The sequence below is a fragment of the Oncorhynchus mykiss genome, chromosome 16 (assembly GCF_013265735.2).
Source record: "Oncorhynchus mykiss isolate Arlee chromosome 16, USDA_OmykA_1.1, whole genome shotgun sequence".
Lineage (NCBI taxonomy): Eukaryota > Metazoa > Chordata > Actinopteri > Salmoniformes > Salmonidae > Oncorhynchus > Oncorhynchus mykiss.
The window spans coordinates 37,204,893-37,228,439 of record NC_048580.1 but is presented as its reverse complement, the minus strand read 5'-3'; the positions used below and the strand labels follow the sequence as shown (position 1 = coordinate 37,228,439).

Genomic DNA, 23,547 nt, shown 5'->3' with positions numbered 1-23,547 from the left:
CAATTTTCACGGAGTATTTTTTTTAAATAACTGGCAACCAATATAACCAATAGTAACGAAAATGATTCGTGACGGTTACGGAGAGGAGAGAATTCGACCAATTATATTACAGAGTGGGAGGGACTATGGATAGGGATATTCCTTTGCGCTGTTTGTCATTCCTCCCAGTTCGATCGGCAACGGGAGCGGAGAGGAAAGTTGAGAGTCCGAAGGCAGCAGCCCCTACCACCGCCGGCCCAGGTTACCATCTAGAACCGGGAAACACACTAGAAAGCCACCGCCGGCAAAAGCCATAACCAACCAGAAAACATGAGCAGCGAGGCCGAGACACAACCGCCGGAGCCTGCTGTCGTCGACGCGGAGAGCCCATCCAGCCCGGCGGCAGCCGCCGTTTCCGCGGGGGATAAGAAGGTCATCGGTAAGCAAGCTGGCCAGGTGATCCGTTCAATGCAAATGTGGGTTTATTGGCACGGTAACGTTACTCACAAAACGCTTACTAATTTACCTACAATTGGATTAGCTATAAACTATGTTCGTTAGCTAGTTCACAACGTCAGCTGATTACTAAAACAGGTAACGTTAGTTACCTAACTAGCTGCCTAAATCTAGGTAATATTGTTATTGGCTAACTAGTTAGATAGCAACCGCTAAATAGTGTTCCGTTTCCTTAGTTTGCTAGTTTGAAACCGTCTAACGTTAAATATCGTTGATAGTTCGTCTCAACTGTAACGGTACATTGGCCAATTCAAATGTCAGTAGGTCTACAACAGTTTTCTACCTTTTTTTTAAATTTCACCTTTACCTAGCCTCACTGGTTTCTACCTTTTTTTTTTTTCACCTTTACCTAGCCTCACTGGTAACGCACCATCAGTCTGACCACACACCTGACCTGTGAGACAAGGTTAGAGCTTTGCAAACGTTAATTAATACTGAAATGCATGTGGTTTGGCACATGTTGTAATTGTAACCAACGTTAGACGGACCTTCTTGTCCGCAGTCTCCTGCATCTAGCAGTGATTTAGCTAGCAGCATACGTTATCCTGTCAAAACAGTAGAAGTGGATATTGGCCTTGGTCGTGACCGGTTCCCGGTTCCGTAACGCACTGGTTACACATAAATAACACTGTTTTCAATACATTGGTAGTGTATACGACAGTTTTGCTTGCATTTTATTTTCTAAAGTTATAATAGGGACGGACTTGTAACAAACAATTCATTGATGCCCATGACTGACTGACTGCAGAGGCTCGATTGCGTTCGTATCCCTTTGTTCGCAGCTATGGCACATACTGAGTAACTTGCTTGCTAGCGATCATGCTAAATAGCTCGCTAATACATTGCTAACGTTCGATAACTATATAACCAAGTGTATGATGAAAAAGCATAGCCCCCAAATTATTATTTCGTTTAAAATTGCAGATGGCTAAGCTAGTCAGCTAGCTAGCTTTCCGTTCGGTCGAGGTGATAGCTATAGGGACCCCCAAAATGTCCGCCTTGATATTCGGATTCTACGAATTTCTTTTGTCCCGCTTTGGCAGACAATTTTACTTTTATTAAGCATGAAACCGTACCCAACACTCTATTTCTACCTCTGTGCACATGAGTATTAATTTGACGTTATGAACGACATCCTGGCTCATGTCCAACCACACGGTTGAGACCAAAATATAATGTGCTAACGTTAGCTAGCAAAATAGCAAGCTATCATCATGGGGCGCGACGCCACGTGCGAAGATTCAATACTTGCTCTTTTTAACTGGGTAAATGGTTGTCTAGCTAGTTACCTAGTATTCATAAATTATGCCCAGACAGTTCCGCTCAGAAAATAATTAGCAGTCCAGCTTACACACGACATTAGCTAGCTATGCTACCTCCAGGGCAGGCACTCGTTCTGATCAGTTTGGTGGAATGCTGGTAGGCCACATTGAATGTCTAGGCTAGTACTGTTATGTTCTGGTCTCATAACACGTAGGATGGGTGTTTTTGGAGCTAATGATGCAGAGGTGCAACTTTGGTTTTAGCCATCCACCTGCACGCCTAACCCCCACCAGTCTAGTCAATAACACAACTCTCCTATCCAATTTCCTTCCCATCTTAAAAAAATAATAATCTATTCCTAAGAGTAATGTTTGGAGTAAGTAATATAAACTAAAAATAACAGATTTACACACAAACAGCACATACTCCATATAATTGATCTCTAATAGTACACTGTAGATGCATTTTTACTTGCACACTGTAGAGCTGGGTCGTCCTGTCCCAAGGGGTCCACCACCCTGTTTGCTTGGAAATGTTGACACTGGAGACTTATCACAAGAAACTAAAACCATTAATTGGAAGGTTTGTTATCCTTCAACAATGTGGATAACAAAGGATGGACAAAATGTCAATTTAGGTGTTACTATATTTGATTACAAGATTAAAGATATATATCCTTAATCTTGTAATCAAATATAGTGACACCTAAATTTACATTTTGTCCATCCTTTGAGACATTGTTGAAGGATAACAAACCTTCCAATTAATGGTTATAGTTTCTTGTGATAAGTCTCCAGTGTCAACATTTCCAGGCAAACAAAAACTGGGAGAATGGAGAATCTGGAGACATGCTGAGATAAAAGAACTTACTCTTTGCCAGAATTCGGCCAGCCTTCACAAGACCATAACATATGCAAATGGGTCCCCTTTTGTTAATTTACCTCCAGCAGAGGACTGACTTTTGATTCCATGTTATTGAGTCGCTGGCATATGACTTTCTATGGGTGGTTTTACACGGCAGCAATTTGTCTGAGCTTATATGAACACGGCTTGGCATTCAATCATATCTGTATCAATTCATCAACAGCTTCTACCAGGTTTCGCCCCTTAAAATAGTTAAAATCTTTGATGCATCTGGCTTGTCCATCTTACTGCACAGAGAGAATAGTGTTATCTGCAAGAACTTACCTCTGCTCTGTCAGACTGTTTTTTTTCCTGGATGCTTGACCCTGCTGAAACCCTGTCACCATCTGATCCTCCTAAGATGAGGGAGGACAAAGAATGACCTTTGTGTCCATTTATACATTATATTAACCAAGAATACAATAAATTGTTCAATAATTGCAATTAACGTTATTCCCAGATCCCAGACTGTTTCTTTAAACTGCTGTCCTGTAGCTACTGTAGGTCTACCCATCAACTCAAGATGGAACTTTGTATCGTTCACCGATATGAATATACTGCAAGATTCACCTGAGCTCTGTAGACTGGTCTTTCCTGGCTGTCTGTCCCTGCTGGGACACCTGTCACCATCTGATCCTGTTAATTTGATGAGCATAATGTTGTGTACTGACTGTACGATGACAGTAACGCCCGTAGAGCTGTTTATTACTGTCAGTGTGAAAAGTAGGGAATTAGTTAGGGAAACTGACTGATGTTTCACGTTACAATGCTATACCGACTCTAATTATAATTCACATTGCACTGAAAACATCAAACCATTGACCTTCAATCGTTTGGCTGCTGATTTCATCGTTTGATTCAGGTCTGGTCTTATTGAAGCAAAACAAATCGGTAACGCTAGCCAACTCGAATGGTACCTCAACTGGCGAAAGCTAGCTAAGTTCATTTACTTCTGTTGAAACGGGACAAAACATTTCATACAAAAAGCTGTTAGTAATAATAGCCACTGCATATCGATATCCATCTGACCAATAGCTAGAGCTGGTTGTGGTAGCTACTAGCTGGCTAATTCATTCACCCCAGTGGAGATGAAACATTAGCTAATGTTACATCTGTTACACTACCAGCTCAGCACTGGGAATAAACACTTTTTTCTTCTGTTTTGTTAAACAGCAGTTACCTTGCCAGCTACATCAGTCAACTAAAGAGTAGCCAGTTTCTGCTCTGCTTTTACAATTCGGTGAAAGATTGCAACACATACACTGACAGCAGCTGCCTCTGGCCTGCACCAAGGGCTTGAACAGTCTTTCATAAGCGTTGCCTTCAAACAGCCTGTTAGCCCGCTCGGACAGGTCCTAAATCCAGCCGGCTAACCTCCCAACAGCCTACCCGACCGCTCTGAGGTGTCCGCATGGTCCTCAAGCACACTGCGGCTGTTTTTTATCACAGTGCAATGATAAAACTGGGAGGGACAAAATTAAATTTCAGAATGGGGATCATGACCTCCCTGTCCCAAGTGACTGTTGCGCCACTGTAATGTTGATATGCATTGGACCATGCCATGGCAGGTGGAAGCAAACACCAAGGGTTTAGCATCAGAATCTATAAAAAGCCCAACAGTTGGGGGATAATTATAGCTTGCTTCCCTAGTATCTTCTCTGGTCCTTGTCTGTGGTCTTAATCAGTCTTGCCATTAGATTACCCACTTGGAAGTGCACTTCACAATTTCCCCCCTTTGATGTGCAATATGTCAATGAGAAACTGCTAATGTGCATGTAATTTTTTTGGGCTGTGCCACGTTATTAATTTGAATGCAAAAAAATATAGGGGATAAAAGTGAATCATCTAAATTGTGTGTACGTATTTTTCTTTTTCAGCAACTAAGGTCTTGGGCACAGTCAAATGGTTCAACGTCAGAAATGGCTACGGTTTCATCAACAGGCAAGTTGCCCCACTCTCCCGGGCTTCTCCTAAAGACACTAATATGATGAGGGTGTTTGTGAGGGAACATTCCCAATCCTAATATGGCTTGGATTTGCTTACAAAGCTGGGAAGTGTATTTGGCTGTCCACGGCATGCTCTTGTTGTGTAAAGACTCAATGAATGCACCATTAAGCCAGTTCTGTTAAATAGACATACAATAGACATTTTTAATCCAATGGGTTTTAATTGTCCAATATTTAACTACATCTTTTTCTCCCTTCACCCACAAGGAACGACACAAAAGATGACGTCTTTGTCCACCAGGTAAAAACTCCCCAGTTCTCCAATGGTCAAGTCATTTATTGCCCAACATGGAACCTTTTCCAGTTGTTACAATTGGATTGTAGTTGGCACCACAAAGACAAGTTTGTAATGAAATGTTCTAGACATTTTTTTAAAATTATTTTATTTTTTTAGACTGCCATAAAGAAAAACAACCCAAGGAAATACCTTCGCAGTGTTGGAGATGGAGAAATTGTGGAGTTTGATGTGGTTGAAGGGGAGAAGGTAGTTACAACTTTTATTTACACAACAGAGCTTTATTATTAACTGTCATTGGCACCACACTTGCAGGCTCACAAATGATTTCATACGACTTGTTTAATATGTTTAGCAATATTTAAGGCAACCAAATCTAGACTTTAACTTCACGTACCTCAAAGTTATGATTATCGGTGATTCTAATGTGCCCAATCTTGGATTTGACCAGTCAACACAATATCATGCAACGATACACAGCTAAAACAACTTCATACTCCAGAAGGGTAGTTTGCACCCCAGTGGTTATGTATGTATCTCTTCCCAGGGAGCAGAGGCAGCCAATGTCACCGGCCCAGCGGGTGTCCCAGTCCAGGGGAGCAAGTATGCCGCTGACCGGAACCGCTATAGGCGGTACCCCCGCAGGAGGGGCCCAGCCCGTGACGGCGAATACCCAGACAACTACCAGAGCGACGGTGAGGGCGAAGGAGATCGGCCCCCCCGCAAGAGCCGTGAGGGCGCCGAGAGCGCCCCAGAGGGAGAGATGCAGACCCAGCAGCGCAGGCCCTCCTTCCCTGGGAGACGGCGCTACCCCCCATACTTTGTACGTAGACGCTACGGCCGTCGGCCCCCGTACACCAACGCACCTCGCGGAGAGATGACTGAGGTACGCTGTCACAGGCACTCCTGAAGCAGTCCGGCCCCGTTCCAGTGATGTCATACACACTCTCGTCAAACATGCGTGCCACAATTGGTTATGGCCGGACAAATCAAAACCTCACATGTATTTGTCAACAGACCAGTACAGGTTGACCAAAATAGGTCTACTTAAAGGTCTATATATTGACAGTACTTAAGGTTGGCTCCAAACCACTGGTCAGCAGACCAAAATCAAACCTCAGGTTGACCAAAATAGGTGAATCAAACTTTCACACAAACCCAAGATGTTACACCTACTGCTGATTGCCACCCGCGCAGTGCTTCAATCTATATATAGCTATGTTTTCCACAATCACATGGAGTAGCCAGCCAAATTGAAAAAGCCAGCTAGGCTCTCCTGGTCTGGGGTCTGGAGTGGCTTGTCCCCCAGGGTTAAGCCATTTTTGCAGGTAAATGTTGAACTGGAATGCAAAAATGCGCTGAAAAGTTACTGACAAGATCCACTGGGCTGACACATGTTTTTACTCTTCCTGGGCCATCTTTAATGTCGGACCCTGCATGCAAAAGGATATGTATGTGCCAGAAAACAATAGGCTAATTGGATTTCCACACATGGGATGTGCAAATTCATGCTCTCACCCTCTGTGTAAAGAGACGTGGCTGCAACCACAGCGCACACAACACACCCAGGTAATGAGAGGTAGGACGGACTGTCAAACCAGTATTGTTTCCCTGTCGTCGCTGATTTTGTGACTGACAGACGCCTGTCCTATCAATAGATCGCTAGAAGATGAATAATCTTCATTCTAACAGAAGAGGGCTCAGCAGAATTATTTTATGACTAGCTAATTAGTAGCTTTGATCATTTAAGTGGGAAAAGTGTCCGGCTGAAAAATGAGTAGTTGGTGCTAGTGGAAAACACGTAGGTTCATATAATATACTGACAGCACCTGAAGTTGGCTGCAAACAGACAAATACTGATTTTGAAGAAACCAGTCACTGATTTCCTCACTGAATCAGTGGCTGGTAATTACTGTAGGTGCTTGAGGCAAAATGCAAAACAGGAAAAAGTATCTGCACACCTGCGCATTCATTTTAATAGTAACTAAACTTTCGGTCAGTTGACCTTCAAAGTATATATTTTCCTGTTTTTCAAGACTCGTTCTATCCAAAAGGTGAGTTTCAGACCTGGATCTAGGGTATTGAGTCAGTGATTGAATGTGTGTGTCTAACTCTTGTTTGTTTTTAGGGTGGAGAAGGTGGCGAGAACCAGGGCGGTCCAGACCAGGGCAACAAACCAATGAGGCAGAACTACTACAGAGGCTTCCGACCAAGGTTCAGACCAAGGTTTGCGTGTTGAGTTCATTGACACAAGGCTGCAAAAAGGGGTTATATAACAGCAGAAAACCATATCTAATTTGTCTGTCAACTAAAGGTTAGGTGAATTTGTCACACGGGTATGTGATTCGGAATCTATTTATCTGCGACGTTACCATTGGGCAGTTTGCTGACTGCATGTTCCCCTTATTGCAGCCTAACATTGAATGGCAACTGCTTTCCGAAAGTATATTTTACTTTGCATTTAAATGTACTCAATGGGTACTCCTTCAGAAATTACAATGACTTCATGTCTCTTTAGTCCTGATTGTTTTTATTTGTGGAAGTATTATGAAATATGTGAACATGGCGAATTGGCCAAACTATGGACTATTATCTTGAATAATTCTTGAATATCAATGCTGTTGAAGTGATGAGTTTGTAATGTCTCTTCTCTGACAATAATAATGGCGAGAGCATAAATACCTCTGATCTCAGCATATACATAGTTAACCTCTACTCTCATTCCCCCTCAACCACCCTGTATATGGCCCATTACTTTCTCAGGTTATTCCTGTTCCTATTTTGGCTGTGTTATGGCCCATCAAACCTGTGGTTGTTATGGCACTGCTTTTACTCTCTTCTGGTAGGCACCGATGAGCTTGTATGGGGGGGCATGGTATTTAAATTGGTACTTGATCAGAAGTTGAGGGCACAGACACAGGTTCACACACATGACAGGAGTGAGTGCCCCCACACTGTTAGGCCACGGTCAATTCTTAGCTTGTTTGAGTATATGGCAGAATTGACAGAAGCCCATTCATGAAATATAAGGACAAGGCAGCACATTGCATACTGTACATGGCACATATTACACACACGGTGCACAAGATGCTTGGTCCATGTGTCCTTGCAGCCATGTGATGCACAACCACCCCTAAGCCCATTAGAAGGCTGGGTGGATCAAATCCCCATAATTGCTTTTGGACACCTCCAATTCCATCAAATCTGCAAAACCTTGGGTTTGGGTCAATTCCATTTCAATTTAGGTTATCATCTGAAATTTGACTCGATGTTTCTGAGTCGGGATTTCAGTAAGATATTTTTTTAAATGGAATTCACTGTCATAATTTGAAGTTGTATGGGTGCCAGGGGCTGTTTTAAGATTACTCAGGTGTTAAAGTGTGTGTCCCGTCCTACAGCAGAGGTGGTGGTCCACCCCGTCCCAGACCAGTACGGGACGGCGAGGGGGAAAACAAGGAGAACCAGGGTGGTGACGGCGAGAACCAGGAGCCCCGCCAGCGCCGCTACCGCCGAAACTTCAACTACCGCCGCAGACGCCCACAGACCGGTGGCAAGCCCCAGGATGGCAAGGAGGCCAAGGCCGACGGCGAACCATCCCTTGAGAAAACGTCCGCTCCCGCAGCCGAGCAGGGCGGGGCTGAGTAGAAACTACCGGCATACCATCTCTACCATCGTCCGGGTGGGTCCCCAACACACACAAATATTGCTATTTGGTGCTCTAATCAAATCTGCATACCTAATTTCTGGGATATGGGTAAACAATTATTTATTTCCTTGTTAGAAAACATGCTGGATTGTAGTATTTCATAGAGTCAAGCTTAGTTTTTGTTCATAGTGGACTGTGCTGGCTTATTCATGGTTAATGTAAAAAAAACTACTTGGAATTTGGCCAAATGATAACTTATCCCAGAAACCTGGTTAAATAGGGTTTGGTTGAGTCCTCAGTATGCATTGTATGATCAGTTGATTAGCTGTAGTCATTCACAGCACTTCTCAATATACAATCTACATTTTCTACCACGGGCCGCATTAAATCTGCTTGCAAGACGCATCTGGCCCGCATGCCCCCAGTTTGAGACCCCCAATTTACAACATATCAGTGGGAAAAGTCCATCAGATGGCAGTAGGTCTTGGTGTAGTGTCTCAGGTCAGTTCACTCTTGAGTTCTAAAGCTAGCATCTGCCTGCACTTTACATTGCCGCTGCGCAATGGTGATGCCATGGATTTGATCAAGCAAACTGGCTGCCTGACTGACTCCAGGCCTCCTGCCATTGTCTGTGCCATGTCTGTTGGTCCTCCTGTCTGTCTTGATGCTACTGCACAGTCTGATTTGACTGGTCAAATCCCTCTACTGTATCTTCTAACAATCTCTTTTCCTCTCTACAGTAATGTCATCAAGAAGAAACATCAAAGATCTGAGCAATAAGAAACAGATTTGACTTGACGATCGTCTTAAGCTTGTACCATGCATTTGACCGGATTACCACCGATTTGCCTGCAGAATCTATGCAGACCTGTTTTGTTCCATTATTTTTACGTGACAGCTATAAAAATAAAAAAAAAAGTTTTGAGGAAACGGAAGACGTTTTTTTTCTAAATCGGTCCTAAGTTTTTACACAATGGTTTTTAAAAGAAAAGTAATTTGATATCTGGTCAGTTTGACATTTTTAAAAAACTTTTTATGTATTCAAACATGAATTTGAACAAAATGCAAGCTCAAATAAAAGTCAAAGAAGAACTGGCGACTGAACTTTTTTTTTGCCTGCTAAATTTAATCACCGTAGTATTGACATAAATTGGCTGATGTATTACAATGTGTTCTTTCACCCCAAGACCCCACTAATAGTTTCTTCATTCCAGATACATGGCAATAAACTGTACAAATAACTACAGAAATACCATTCCTTCACTGATTTAGAGGGACTTAATGGTTTGGTATAAAATTGTAGTTAAGTTTGAATATTCATTTATTTGTCACTCGCATGATCCAATTGGCCCATAACTTAAGTGTTGATGGGGAAGGCATAACTGACATGAAAATGTGCTATAGAAATTCTAATAATATTAACATTGGGGTTCCAGAAAGAACTCATCTCAACTATATGTACACAACTTTTGGAATGCTCATTCTGAGCTAGCCATTAAAAAGGTCATGTCTAAGAGAATCTGAACTAACGAACAGAATATGGAAAAATATGACCATGGCATCCTGTAATCTGAACCATCCATTTATACATGAATTTTGTTCACATGCTGTATGAAATATTATGTTTATCAGATCCAGGTGTGCTGCAGTTCAGAAAAGCTTGGAAACTGAGCTATACTGATTACGTTATCTAAATAGCCAAAAGATGGACAATTATCATGCTTCACTGCAATCAAGGTAGATTACGTCTAATAGTCCCAGACCTTCCAACATGCACGCATTTTGCATACCAACTACACTATTCTCTGTCCATGTACGAGATCCGAGCTAAAAATACGCAGAAATGAATAGGGTCTGATTAAGTTATATTTTTACATTTTAATAAAAAATTCACTGAGTGAATCTAACATCCCGATTCTCGAGCTGCAACACACAGACATGTACGGAGTTTGTGTCAACAGACAGGGAGATTAATACATCGTTATTCGACGTAGCTACCTGGAACGCCGTTTGGGGTCTTAAAGCAAGTGGTCAAAACGCAATCTTTTTAATGCTACGTGTGTAAAGTAAACAGGTGCAGGTGTTAAATTAACATCTAAATAACATGCTAATTAACATGCTAAATAAACGGCTGTAAGCAGTACTGCACACATCAAATTAACCCCCACAGCTGCTAAATATACGTATACACACGCTAACTTAACACGTTCTTTGATATGCTAATTTTATAATTTTAGCTCCTCTCATTTAAATCTGTGTACAGTCAGTTTGATTCAACAACATCACAATTGAAGATGGCGAGAAGGAACTTCCATATCCGCTGCAAACAGACCCTAAATGGCTGCACTCGGCTTCTGCTCGCCGATAATCCTGGACTTGATGCCCTTCGTTCCACGTTAACAAGGTTGATTCTTTTGAAATACTATTATTGCTTGATCATAAAGTTGATCTGCTAGCTAACACAGAGGACTGGTCTGTGATTGGCTATGCAGCTATGTTGGAGGCTCAGACAGAGACCGCAGTGAAAGTAACTTAGGCCTATGTGTCGCTAATGTTGTAAGTCTGATTAGACCAAGGGAGTTTTTTTATATTTAGCTAGTGTATGTAGAATATATATTTTGTTGTAATGAATGCTGGTATGTAAATGGCTGGATTGCTAAATTAGTTACTAGTTTGCTTGATAACATTCCTTAGCCGCACACCCCGGCCGTAGCCACAGTCAACGGCGCCGTCTTGTTTCCAGTTGTTCTTGGGTGTAATGCTATAAACTACAGACTTTAGATGCATGGTTTCCAGTTTCTTACCAATCAAACAATTTAGAATGACGTCAATCAAGACAACTTTAAAAGGACTATGATATGCATGACCTCATCCCTGTCCATTGGTACTTTTTTTCCCCAGACACTTCAATCTGTCACATGACCCGTTATATTCTGACATGTCAGACTTGGCTCTGGATGAAAAGATTAAGGACTTGGTGGCTGGGAACGACAAACGTGGACCGGAGGCTGTTCGATCACCATTAAGGGCTCTGGGTGCAGAGTGAGGGACAGCATGCTTCGTGTTAACCTGAGGGTGACTGCCCTCAGAGCCATGTCGCAGAGGCTGCATAGAAGGTCATACCGTGTTGCTGGACCAAACTCGTAATGGCACCTTAATGGAAACCACAAACTGATAAGGTAGATGTAGATAATTGTGTCTATCACAAAGATACATCACTAGTGAGAAGTTGTACATTGTAACATCTCAAATTGTTCATCAACAACTTGTTCACCAACAACTTACAGTTCAGTAAGCAATGGCCCTTGATACCATATGTCACTCATGTGGATAATATTTGGTTTATTGTGTTTCTGCTACTTCTGTGATTGATAGAATATATGCATCGTGAAATTAACAAACATGCTTATATTGAGGACCCACGGAGGCAAAAACAGTTGGAGCAAACTGTTTGTGCCTAAGCGTGAACAACAGGAGAGTCTGTCCTCTTGACTCACCAAGATAAACATGGTTATTTTTCCAATTGAAGCAGATATTGTAATCACACATCTTCCGCTGCAGGAAACAGTCTAGAACAAACCCTTGTTGTAGCCTTTCGAGGGCTAACGGAAGAACTTATAGTTGTGATCCGCGGTAGACTGTTCATTAACATTGTTCCACATTTTGGATGTTAATTTAATATTTGGTCTGCTGCATTGTTATCTCCATGTTTTTGAAATGTATAAGCCTTTAAATGACCTTTTACAGAGTACATCTACAAATAAGGCTACACTTGTGGCAGCACCTATTCCTGTGGCCCCCCCATCTTCTGCACCACTTCCTGTGGCCCCCCATCTTCTGCACCACTTCTTGTGGCCCCCCTCCACCTATGCCACTTCCTGTGGCCCCCCATCTTCTGCACTACTTCTTGTGGCCCCCCATCTTCTGCACCACTTCTTGTGGCCCCCCTCCACCTATACCACTTCCTGTGGCCCCCATCTTCTGCACCACTTCTTGTGGTCCCCCCATCTTCTGCACCACTTCTTGTGGTCCCCCCATCTTCTGCACCACTTCTTGTGGTCCCCCCATCTTCTGCACCACTTCTTGTGGTCCCCCCATCTTCTGCACCACTTCTTGTGGTCCCCCCATCTTCTGCACCACTTCTTGTGGTCCCCCCCATCTTCTGCACCACTTCTTGTGGTCCCCCCCATCTTCTGCACCACTTCTTGTGGTCCCCCCATCTTCTGCACCACTTCTTGTGGCCCCCCCCCATCTTCTGCACCACTTCTTGTGGCCCCCCCCATCTTCTGCACCACTTCTTGTGGCCCCGGTCCACCTATACCACTTCTTGTGGCCCCCCTCCACCTATACCACTTCCTGTGGCCCCCGTCTTCTGCACCACTTCTTGTGGCCCCCTCCACCTATACCACTTCTTGTGGTCCCCCCCATCTTCTGCACCACTTCTTGTGGTCCCCCCATCTTCTGCACCACTTCTTGTGGTCCCCCCATCTTCTGCACCACTTCTTGTGGTCCCCCCATCTTCTGCACCACTTCTTGTGGTCCCCCCATCTTCTGCACCACTTCTTGTGGTCCCCCCATCTTCTGCACCACTTCTTGTGGTCCCCCCATCTTCTGCACCACTTCTTGTGGTCCCCCCCATCTTCTGCACCACTTCTTGTGGCCCCCCCCATCTTCTGCACCACTTCTTGTGGCCCCGGTCCACCTATACCACTTCTTGTGGCCCCCCTCCACCTATACCACTTCCTGTGGTCCCCCATCTTCTGCACCACTTCCTGTGGCCTCCCCTCCACCTTTCCCTGAGGCTTATCGTTCTCCTTCACCTCACTCTTCTGTTGATGTTGGTGATGACAATGAGTAAGTCATCCCTGTAAATAATGAAATGTCTTGTTATTACAGATGAATTGTAGGAAGTATCTGAGCTTTGTTATTCTGAATGTCTCTTTTAGTGTTGACGTCCAAACACTGCTGAAGTTAATGAGATGCCAACAGAATTAACGTGATGAGAGACAACGTTTATGTGCAATGAGAGGCTTTCAGAGAGCCTGCTTTAATCCGGAGGCAAAAATAGACACATTTTTAGGGATGCTGATGGAAAAGGGGCAGCTGATGAGGGTGGTCCCTCAAGATTTTCCCCGGCTGCTAATGAGTGCCATCCATTCCTCTGCCATATTTGAGGGGCCTGATTGGGAAAAATGCCTTTCTTGCAACTCTCAAAGTAAGTTAAACTTTACACCAACAAAGACACGTTTGTTTATGGCATTATGTATGACTTGAGTAAGACATTTGATTTTTGTATGTAATGTGTTCTTTATTTACGGTTTGTCTTCTGTGTGACAGCACGCTATGATGGCGTATACAAGCAGGTGGGCCACATGACTGCTGTCTGTCTGGTACATGGGGGTGTCGAGCCACATTTTGTCAGAGAGGCTCTACAGTGTGGCCTACAACCTCCTGTGCCAGAACTGAAAGAAATTGTGGAATATGACTTCAGAGAGAAGTTGGAGAAGGTAAGTGACTTTATACTGTGATGGATGTTACGCTACAGTTCATTTGCACTAAGTTTGAAAACAATTAGGATTGTAGTTCATGAGAACTTTTCCACATGGATCTGGTTTCCTTTTCCTGGCAGTCAATCTTTAAGGGTAGTGATAATCAGTTTGTTTATTGAACTGTGTTTGGGGGAAAATTAGCAAAACAATCTAAGATCCAGTTAGCACAAGCTGTTGATGAGGCACAGGAAGTGGTTATGTTGGGTCCAGTGTGATACATTCGTACATTGGAGAAGTCCTGGTGGAGTCAGCCACTAAGTTCTACTTAGAAAGCAGGATACGGGATGCTCTGAGCAGTGAGTTTCCATATATCTAAGGAATCTCAAGTTTAGTTCAATTCTTCAGGGCAAATTCATTGACTTTTTTTACTTTATAGATTCAAAGAGGGTCTGGAGTGTCTAGGTCTCCTGCCTTACATGAATATACACTCAAGCCTCTTCAGAGAGGTTTTCATCTATGCTGAGAAACCTCTTTTGGCCAGACATAGCTTCTCTTCAAAGCAGAGCTCTCCCCACCTGGTACCAATCAAAGAGCAATAGAGAGAAGAGTCATATGTTTCTGGAGGGACTGACTTCTGGAGGTGGAAGGTTAGATGCAAAACCATCATCGAAGTAACACGGCCCACATCAGTAAAACATCACCACTTAAGAGGATTGTGTTCTCCAACAAGTGTTACTTATGGACTTGAATGTCCCCCCCTTTCCTTTTTTCAGTGGGGAACACATTCTCTTCAACCACGGAGAAGGTTTTCACTTCGGGGGCTTCAGCATTCCGAGGCTGGGCTTGCCAGTGGAGTCACAGCTCTCTCTGCTACCTCACAGCAAGCAATACCGGAGCGCCAAGTCTAGGTCCAAGAGGCTTCTAAACAGATTCTACCCCCAAGCCATAAGACTCCTGAACATCTAATCAAATGGCTACCCAGACTATTTGCTGCTACTCTATCTATGCATGTCACTTTAATATCTCTACCTACATGTATATATTAACCCGACTAACCAGTACCCCCGCACATTCTCTCTACCGGTATCCCCTGTATATAGCTTCCACATTCTCTACCGGTATCCCCTGTATATATTTTTTTACATGTATTTTTATTTATTTCACCTTTTATTTAACCAGGTAGGCAAGTTGAGAACAAGTTCTCATTTACACCTGCGACCTGGCCAAGATAAAGCAAAGCAGTTTGACACATACAACGACACATGGAGTAAAACAAACATACAGTCAATAATACAGTAGAAAAATAAGTCTATATACAATGTGAGCAAATGAGGTGAGATAAGGGAGGTAAAGGCAAAAGAAGGCCATGGTGGCAAAGTAAATACAATATAACAAGTAAAATACTGGAATGGTAGATTTGCAGTGGAAGAATGTGCAAAGTAGAAACAAACATAATGGGGTGCAAAGGAGCTAAATAAATACAGTAAGGGAAGAGGTAGTTGTTTGGGCTAAATTATAGATGGGCTATGTACAGGTGCAGTAATCTGTGAGCTGCTCTGACAGCTGGTGCTTAAAGCTAGTGAGGGAGATAAGTGTTTCCAGTTTCAGAGATTTTTGTAGTTCATTGGCAGCAGAGAACTGGAAGGAGAGGTGGCCAAAGGAAGAATTGATTTTGGGGGTGACCAGAGATATACCTGCTGGAGCGCGTGCTACAGGTTGGTGCTGCTATGGTGACCAGCGAGCTGAGATAAGGGGGGACTTTACCTATCAGGGTCTTGTAGATGACCTGGAGCCAGTGGGTTTGGCGACAAGTATGAAGCAAGGGCCAGCTAACGAGAGCGTACAGGTCGCAGTGGTGGGTAGAATATAGGGCTTTGGTGACAAAACGGTTGGCACTGTGATAGACTGCATCCAGTTTATTGAGTAGGGTATTGGAGGCTATTTTGTAAATGACATCGTCGAGGATTGGTAGGATGGTCAGTTTTACAAGTGTATGTTTGGCAGCATGAGTGAAGGATGCTTTGTTGCGAAATAGGAAGCCAATTCTAGATTTAACTTTGGTTTGGAGATGTTTATGTGAGTCTGGAAGGAGAGTTTACAGTCTAACCAGACACCTAGGTATTTGTAGTTGTCCACATATTCTAAGTCAGAACCGTCCAGAGTAGTGATGTTGGACAGGCGTGCAGGTGCAGACAGCGATCGGTTGAAGAGCATGCATTTAGTTTTACTTGTATTTAAGAGCAATTGGAGGCCATGGAAGGAGAGTTGTATGGCATTGAAGCTCGCCTATATAGCCTCCACATTCTCTGTACCGGTACCCCATGTATATAGCCTCCACATTGACTCTGTACCAGTAGCCCCTGTATATAGCCACATTGACTCTGTACCGGTACCCCCCTGTATATAGCCTCCACATTGACTCTGTACTGGTACCCCCTGTATATAGCCTCCACATTGACTCTGTACCGTAATACCCTGTATATAGCCTCCACATTGACTCTGTACCAGTAGCCCCTGTATATAGCCTCGCTATTGTTATTTTACTGATGCTCTTTATTTACTTTTTTTTAAACTGCATTGTTGGTTAAGGGGTATTGAGGTTTGAAAGCGCGAATATCCAACCTGAAATTGTCTTTACCTCGGTGTCATATACTATTTGACGAGGTAGATAAGCTTTTAATTTTACATGTCAAATAACACAATTGTATTATAGAATGTTGTCTGTGCTGAATTTGCACGTGCAAGCCAAGCGCCACCACTACTATCGGTACAGTGGTTCCTCATTTAATAGTTGCAAGCTTAAAACTGCGGGACTTAGAGGTACCAAGCTTCATTGCTCCAGACCACCGATTATGCATTTGAGTCCCAAGGTTTTTATATGACCAATCATATCGAGTGGTTCCAATGACGAATTTGACACGAGCCACTTATCCCTGGTGACTTTCTCCAACAAAGATGGCTGACAAAACATTACGGTGGAACCAAATGAAAGTAGTTATAATGTCATAACGAGTCAATCAAAACATTTATAATTGAGAGGAATAGTTAGAGACAAACGTTTGTGCATACTTTTTTGTCATGAAGTAAATTTACGAAAATCACTATTTAGCCAGCTAGCGAGCTGGTGTTATGACATTGAGTATGGAACTTTAATTTGTGTGGTTTAATGTTTTAGGGACTCCTGAGAAAACCATCAAACAGTGGATGTAAAGAATCTAGCTAGCTAAAGCATTTACTGTAAACTATACGTACAATTGTGCAAGCTTGCCTTGCAATACAGTTAAAGTAACATAGCTAACTATTTATTTGCTTATTGTGTAGTGGAGGATAAAAATAACTGTGTACCCGATCTGTGTATGGACCCTGAAACGCTTAGTATGAATATTAGTTCAGAACCTATGAACCTCAGCTATCATAGTTGTTGTATCGACTTCAAGTCTGAATGGCATTAATGAAGCCTATGGATAGAGTAGAATATAATAACTTTATTGGGCCATGTCCTATATACATGTACTGTAGCTATTACCAAGCATGAGATCCCCACATTGCAGCCTGCACATTGAATATATTAACTGATCATGTACTCTTCCTTGGCAAATAAAGGTGTGGTTCAGGTATGAATCTCTGGGACATTCTTTTTCAGTCATATCCAATACCAGGTGTATCAAACTCCATTCTTTGAATGATGCTGTGTCTGCATGTAGGTATTACAATTATACACCAACAGTGTTTACCACTCCCGCTCATTGGACATCAATAGACTAGAAACATGATTTAAGTGAAGGCTGATTTGTAATATACAGAAAAAAACAGTACACCACACTTCCTATGCATATCTAACTCCCTTCATCTGCATTAATCTGGGGACACAGGATAGTATTTCAATGAGATACTTAATTTCAACCAGCGGAGAATGTGAAACGCTTTATTGAAAGTTCATTATCCAGGTGTTATAAATATTATAATTGCAATATTCTATTATGAATACAAGTTCAATCTGTACTTCAATGCACATATGGTTTGCATTATAAAAAGAGGAAGAAAGGTGGGGAGAGGTATAGAAGACAAAAGGAAAGAGGTAAGAACAGAGGAGCAGGGAAGACAGCATAAGATTAATGAATTCCAATGCTACCTAATACTCTCTCAGTTCATCACAATTATAGTATCTCTTGTGGTGTCTCCTAATCAGGCTCCTAGTCGGCCCGAAGGTTATCTTAAGAGCGGGTGAGGTGGCGTTAAGGGGACTGGCACCGTCTCTCACATCAAAACATACCTGCAGACGAGAGACCGATAGAGAGAGCATGATTAAGCCTTGTTTTTTTTTTATTCTAACACGGTCAGTCATCATAATCATCAGGAGGTGAAATGCAAAACTGACCTTGGATCATTAACTCTGGGACTACTACATCTGTATCTGTATTTCAATGTAAAGCATCTCTTTAATAATACTTCCTGTTGACCCAACCAAGTGACCTCTCACCTATGATCATGCTGTGTCAGCTAGTTAAGATGCGGGAGGGGTTCACCAACACAGCTGATATAACCTAGAGGATTTAGGGAGAATGGGGAGAGGGATGATGTGAAGGAGAGAGACTTATTAAGAAAATAAGGTAGTTAGAGAGACTGTGTTCAACAAATCTGTGTGTGTGTAGTCTCACCTGGTCTCTGTGGTCTTCCTCCATGAATAGTGAACACTGAAGTGGGTCCGAGGTTATAGAAATGCAAGTTGTGTGTGCCTCTGAGTGGTTACTGACTGTATGTGACGCAGACACCTATGAGTGTTATTTTTTTATTTAACTTTATTTAACTAGGCAAGTCAGTTAAGAACAATTTCTTATTTTCAATGACGGCCTAGGAACAGTGGGTTAACTGCCTTGTTCAGAGGCAGAACGACAGATTTTTACCTTGTCAGCTCGGGGATTCGATCTTGCATTCGGTTACAAGTCCAACGCTCTAACCACTAGGTTACCTGCCGCCTCTATCGGAGTGTATCTGAAACATTTAAATATAGAGGGCTATGTGTCTCACCACTTGGTTATTGCAAGGCTAACCCCCCAGGGAAATCATGACTTGGCATTAACAGATAGTCCAGTGAAAATGGCTGAGTTTATGTGGAGTAAATCTGAATATTAGCAGCTGACGAGGGTTTTTTAATTAATGCTTGTGAGACAGGTTCCATGTACAAGACAGGCAGAGAGGAAGAGAGAAAAAGATCACAGAACAGTTTAATTACCTCTGGTTATGGACACTTTTGCCAGCAATTAAACTTCCACGGCCTGTTCCTCGGACAGTGAACATCTGGCAATATCTACATTTGAATAACAGATGACCGTTCAATCTAAAGCAGCAGATGTCATTTTCAGGATACGTCAATACAGCCCAGAAAGATTAACACCAGACTGGTACTGTGGTTGTTCATCAAGTGATGGGAAATATTCAATATGTACACAAAATAATATACTCACCTTCCTTGAAAATCCAAGAAAGCCAATCGGGTGGAGAATGAGGCGTGGAATGGGAGATGGGAGGTAACAACAATTTGTTGCAAGTTGGGGAGGGGGGCTAATAGCTGAACAATAGACTATTCAACCTTTACTAAAGAATAGTCTCATAGCCGAGCTAGGTGTGAACCCTCATAGACCAGATTTTCCCTGACGGCCAAAGGGGAGTTACAGCACTGATTATGCTTCTGACTATGAATGGGCAGTATAAACCAAAGAATAAACTGATAATTGTGCACGACTTCAAATGAAACAGGAAGCAGGTTTTGAACCATCAGTCCAGCGCATTATCGGCAGTGCACAAACGCATGCTCAAGCCGCAGACTCGATAGAGCACGTCCTTGCAGTAGCTTGCTTCTTAATGCAATAAAAGTAATGACTTTTCAAATAAGTTACTTTACACGTTATGTTGGCTGACAATTTGTTAGCTACACTGTCCTTACAAACCACATAGCATATCATTACAGCAGTATGTACCGGTATATTAGCTATCTACCTAATGTTAGTAGTTATACATCAAACTTGCCAGTATATTAACTATAGGCTATACTACCCAACGTTTATTGACTTGATCATTCTTAGCTTAGCTAAATGGTATAGTCGTGTGCGTTCTCAATGGACATTCGGGTGCTTTCGTAAATTTGCTTTGGCTCTCTGATTTCAGAGCACGCTCGTCTGAGTGTACCAGAGCACAGAATCATGAATTTGCGAGCGCTCAACACCCGTTGAATATGGCCGGTGTCAGTAAACGTCGGCAAAAAAACATATATAAATGGAATAAAATCAAATATATATTTTCTTGGTAATATTTTCCGAATATTAGTTTTTCACATAAAAAAAAAAAATCTTCCCTTGTAGCCTCTGGGGACTTCCCACATACCCCTAGGGGTACACATACCCCCGGTTGGGAAACACTGTTCTAGACCAATAAACAACTACTGGGTGTGCAGGCTTTTGCTCCGTTAAAACATTCCTTATTAAACTACACAGAACAAAAATATGAAATGCAACATTCAACAATTAATGATTTTACTGTGTTACAGGAAATCAGTCAATATAAATAAATGCACTAGGCCCTATTCTATGGATTTCATATGACTGGGAATACAGATATGTATCTGTTGGTCACAGATACCTTAAAAAAAAGGTAGGGGGGTGGATCAGAACCAGTCACTATTTGGTGTGACCACTATTTGCCTCATGCAGCGTGGCACATCTCCTTCGCATAGAGTTGATCAGGCTGTTGATTGTGGCCTGTGGAATGTTGTCCCACTTCTTTTCAATGGCTGTGCAAAGTTACTGAATATTGGCGGGAGCTGGAAGAAGCTGTCGTACATGTCGATCCAGAGCATCCCTAACATGCTCAATGGTTGACATGTCTGGTGAGTATGCAGGCCATTCAGCTTCCAGGAATTGTGTACAGATCTTTTCAGGCAATCTCATCCCATCCTAAATTGGTTTAGACATGATTCTTAGCGCCCCCTGGCTGAGTATAGAGAGATATGTTCTATTGCCCTGGAAGAGGTGGTTTACATGATGCTAGCTCTTTCAGTGAATTGGCTAGCAGAGATGTGAACAACCAAACCCCCTCTCCTGTTAGGAGGGGAGGAGGGGCAGTTTTACAACTTAACACCCACGTCATACATTCCGTAAAGAGACTCTCCCTGGCCATGCAGTATGGAGAGAGAGTTTCACAGTAAGTATTGAGAATTTTCCAGAACATGTGTGGCCATTATACATTTCAGGATAGTCAGCAAAACGAGTGCTCTCTATGGGTGCTCTGGGTCATTAGACATGTCTGGGAAGTGAACACGACTGGTTATTCCTGTAACAGTGTTATGGCCTAATATGTACTGTTGCTATGGTTACGTCTCTTGGGTGTTTTCCAGAACATGGGTGTCCCTTTCAGAGGAGTTAGCAGGATGACATGTCTGGTTATTTCTGTAAAGTGCCAAGGACTATTGCTATGGTCCTACATGCATGAACATGTCTTAGTTGAGAACATGTCTGTATTTTTGAACTATTGGTGTGGCTCTACAGGTTCCATGCCCTAATGTGAAACCAAACAAAAATTAGTGCAAGGCAATAGGATAACTGTGGATAAATGCCAGAAGGGATGAGTCATTAAGAGGAGTTACTGTGTGACGTCAGGAGGAAAAATGTATAAGAAGTATGTGCCAAGACTGGAAAGATAGTTGATTTCATGAACCAGCTCGGCTTGTATTATTGTAATAAAAGTCTATTTAAACTCACAGGCTCCGGTACTTGAGAAATATGATTGACTGAATATTTCCATGACATAAGACGAAGGGAGGCCCAATTCTACTACATCCCAGAATTTGAGAATGGAACAATATTCATATTTTGGAGAATGTGTAAACGGTCAGTGGAGAAGCCAGCTACGTCCGTTTTGTTTCATGTTTGTGACCTCATGAAAGACAATACAGCCACATTACCCTAACTCTGTTTATATAGGTGCCTCAGTTATGAGGTTTGCATCTAATTCTTGTATAATTCTTGGGGCGGCAGGGTAGCCTAGTGGTTAGAGCGTTGGACTAGTAACCGGAAGGTTGCGAGTTCAAACCCCCGAGCTGACAAGGTACAAATCTGTCGTTCTGCCCCTGAACAACCCACTGTTCCCAGGCCGTCATTGAAAATAAGAATTTGTTCTTAACTGACTTGCCTGGTTAAATAAAGGTAAAATAAAAAAAAAAAAAAATAAAAATAAAAATAAATGAGTAAAGATGAAACTTTTTTAACCCTACAGGCTAGGAAGCGTGAGAGATTAAGCCACACTTGAAATGGTATGAACTCTGAACTATTGATCACCTAAAGAAGAAGTGCATACTGAACTAGCATATATCAGACTGTAGCTGAATATATGCGCAAATCTAGTACGAGAACACTGACTGACATGGATGAATCTCCAGAGTGAGATGAACCTCAGACCACACGACGACCCAGAAGATTCCACAAAGAACAGAGCAAACCAGAGCCTCACATCACCAGCTTCACGTAAATACAGTGCATTGCTTTTCCGAATGAGCCTAGCGGCATATGTATTTATGTAAGAATAGCTTCTCAGCTCCGATAAAGACAAATGTTCTTTATTCTTCCTTCCAAAACCCCCTTCTCTTCTCTCTGAATCTATCGTGTTATAGCCAAACTGTTTTTGTTTAGTCCACTAGGGAATCTTCCCTTCCATTGTTAGTAACCATTATATACTGTTTGTTTATGAATTTCTGTGATTATGTAGTTAGTTAGTGAATAAATAATTGAGCCAATTGGTGTATGGATGATTTATAGTAAAGGCTGAGTTCGTTCAGATAATCAACAATTTACGACGTTCAGATGAGACTGATGTGAGGTAAAGAATAAATAATTAATTAAAAGACTACTTGATCAGGAAAATTAAAAGATTATAACTTTGTAATTTGAAGATTTTCCGTGGTGCCCTGGGGTATTATTCAACTCTATAGTTATTTCTTACAGTTTTTTGTTGTTTATTTTTAGGGACAGTGTCACGACTCCCGCCGAAGTTGGCTCCCCTGCCTGTTCGGGCGGTGCTTGGCGGTCGTCGTCACCGGCCTACTAGCCGCCACCGATCCCTTTTCCTTTTTCTGTTTGTTTTGTCTTATTAGTTGCACCTGTGTCTAATTGTGTTTTCCTGATGTGCTTCCTTATTTAAGGCTAGTAAACCCGCCCTTGTTTTGTGCGGGATTAATTTTGTGTTACGTGCTGTGTCGTTGGGTGTGTTTGTGCTCTGGACCGTGTACCCTGTGTTTTGGGTTGGTCAGTATTTTGGTGCCATATTAAAGTGCACTTTTCCCTTTGGAACTCTGCTCTCTGCGCCTGATTCTTACCTCACACACCCAGTCCCGTGTGACAGACACCCTACACATAGATTTGATAAATCCATAGAGAAACATTGCTATAGTATTTCAACCAGCAATGTAGCCAGAGAAGATCGCAACAGAGTTCAACACCACAACCTATTTTTGGTAGTAGC

The 23,547-nt window shown here is 42.4% G+C and overlaps 1 protein-coding gene across 4 annotated transcripts; it reads left to right on the top strand.

Annotated features, from left to right (window-relative positions):
* Positions 1 to 124: 124 nt before the first annotated feature.
* On the top strand, positions 125 to 9,644 carry LOC100305135 (Y-box binding protein). 4 transcript variants are annotated; one of them, XM_021564395.2, is made up of 8 exons: positions 125 to 418; positions 4,539 to 4,602; positions 4,875 to 4,908; positions 5,062 to 5,151; positions 5,450 to 5,725; positions 7,031 to 7,128; positions 8,301 to 8,581; positions 9,289 to 9,644. In XM_021564395.2, exons 1-7 carry the CDS (start codon positions 310 to 312, stop codon positions 8,545 to 8,547), a joined length of 918 nt encoding a protein of 305 aa, XP_021420070.1. In that variant the 5' UTR covers positions 125 to 309; the 3' UTR covers positions 8,548 to 8,581; positions 9,289 to 9,644.
* The last annotated feature ends 13,903 nt before the right edge of the window (positions 9,645 to 23,547 follow it).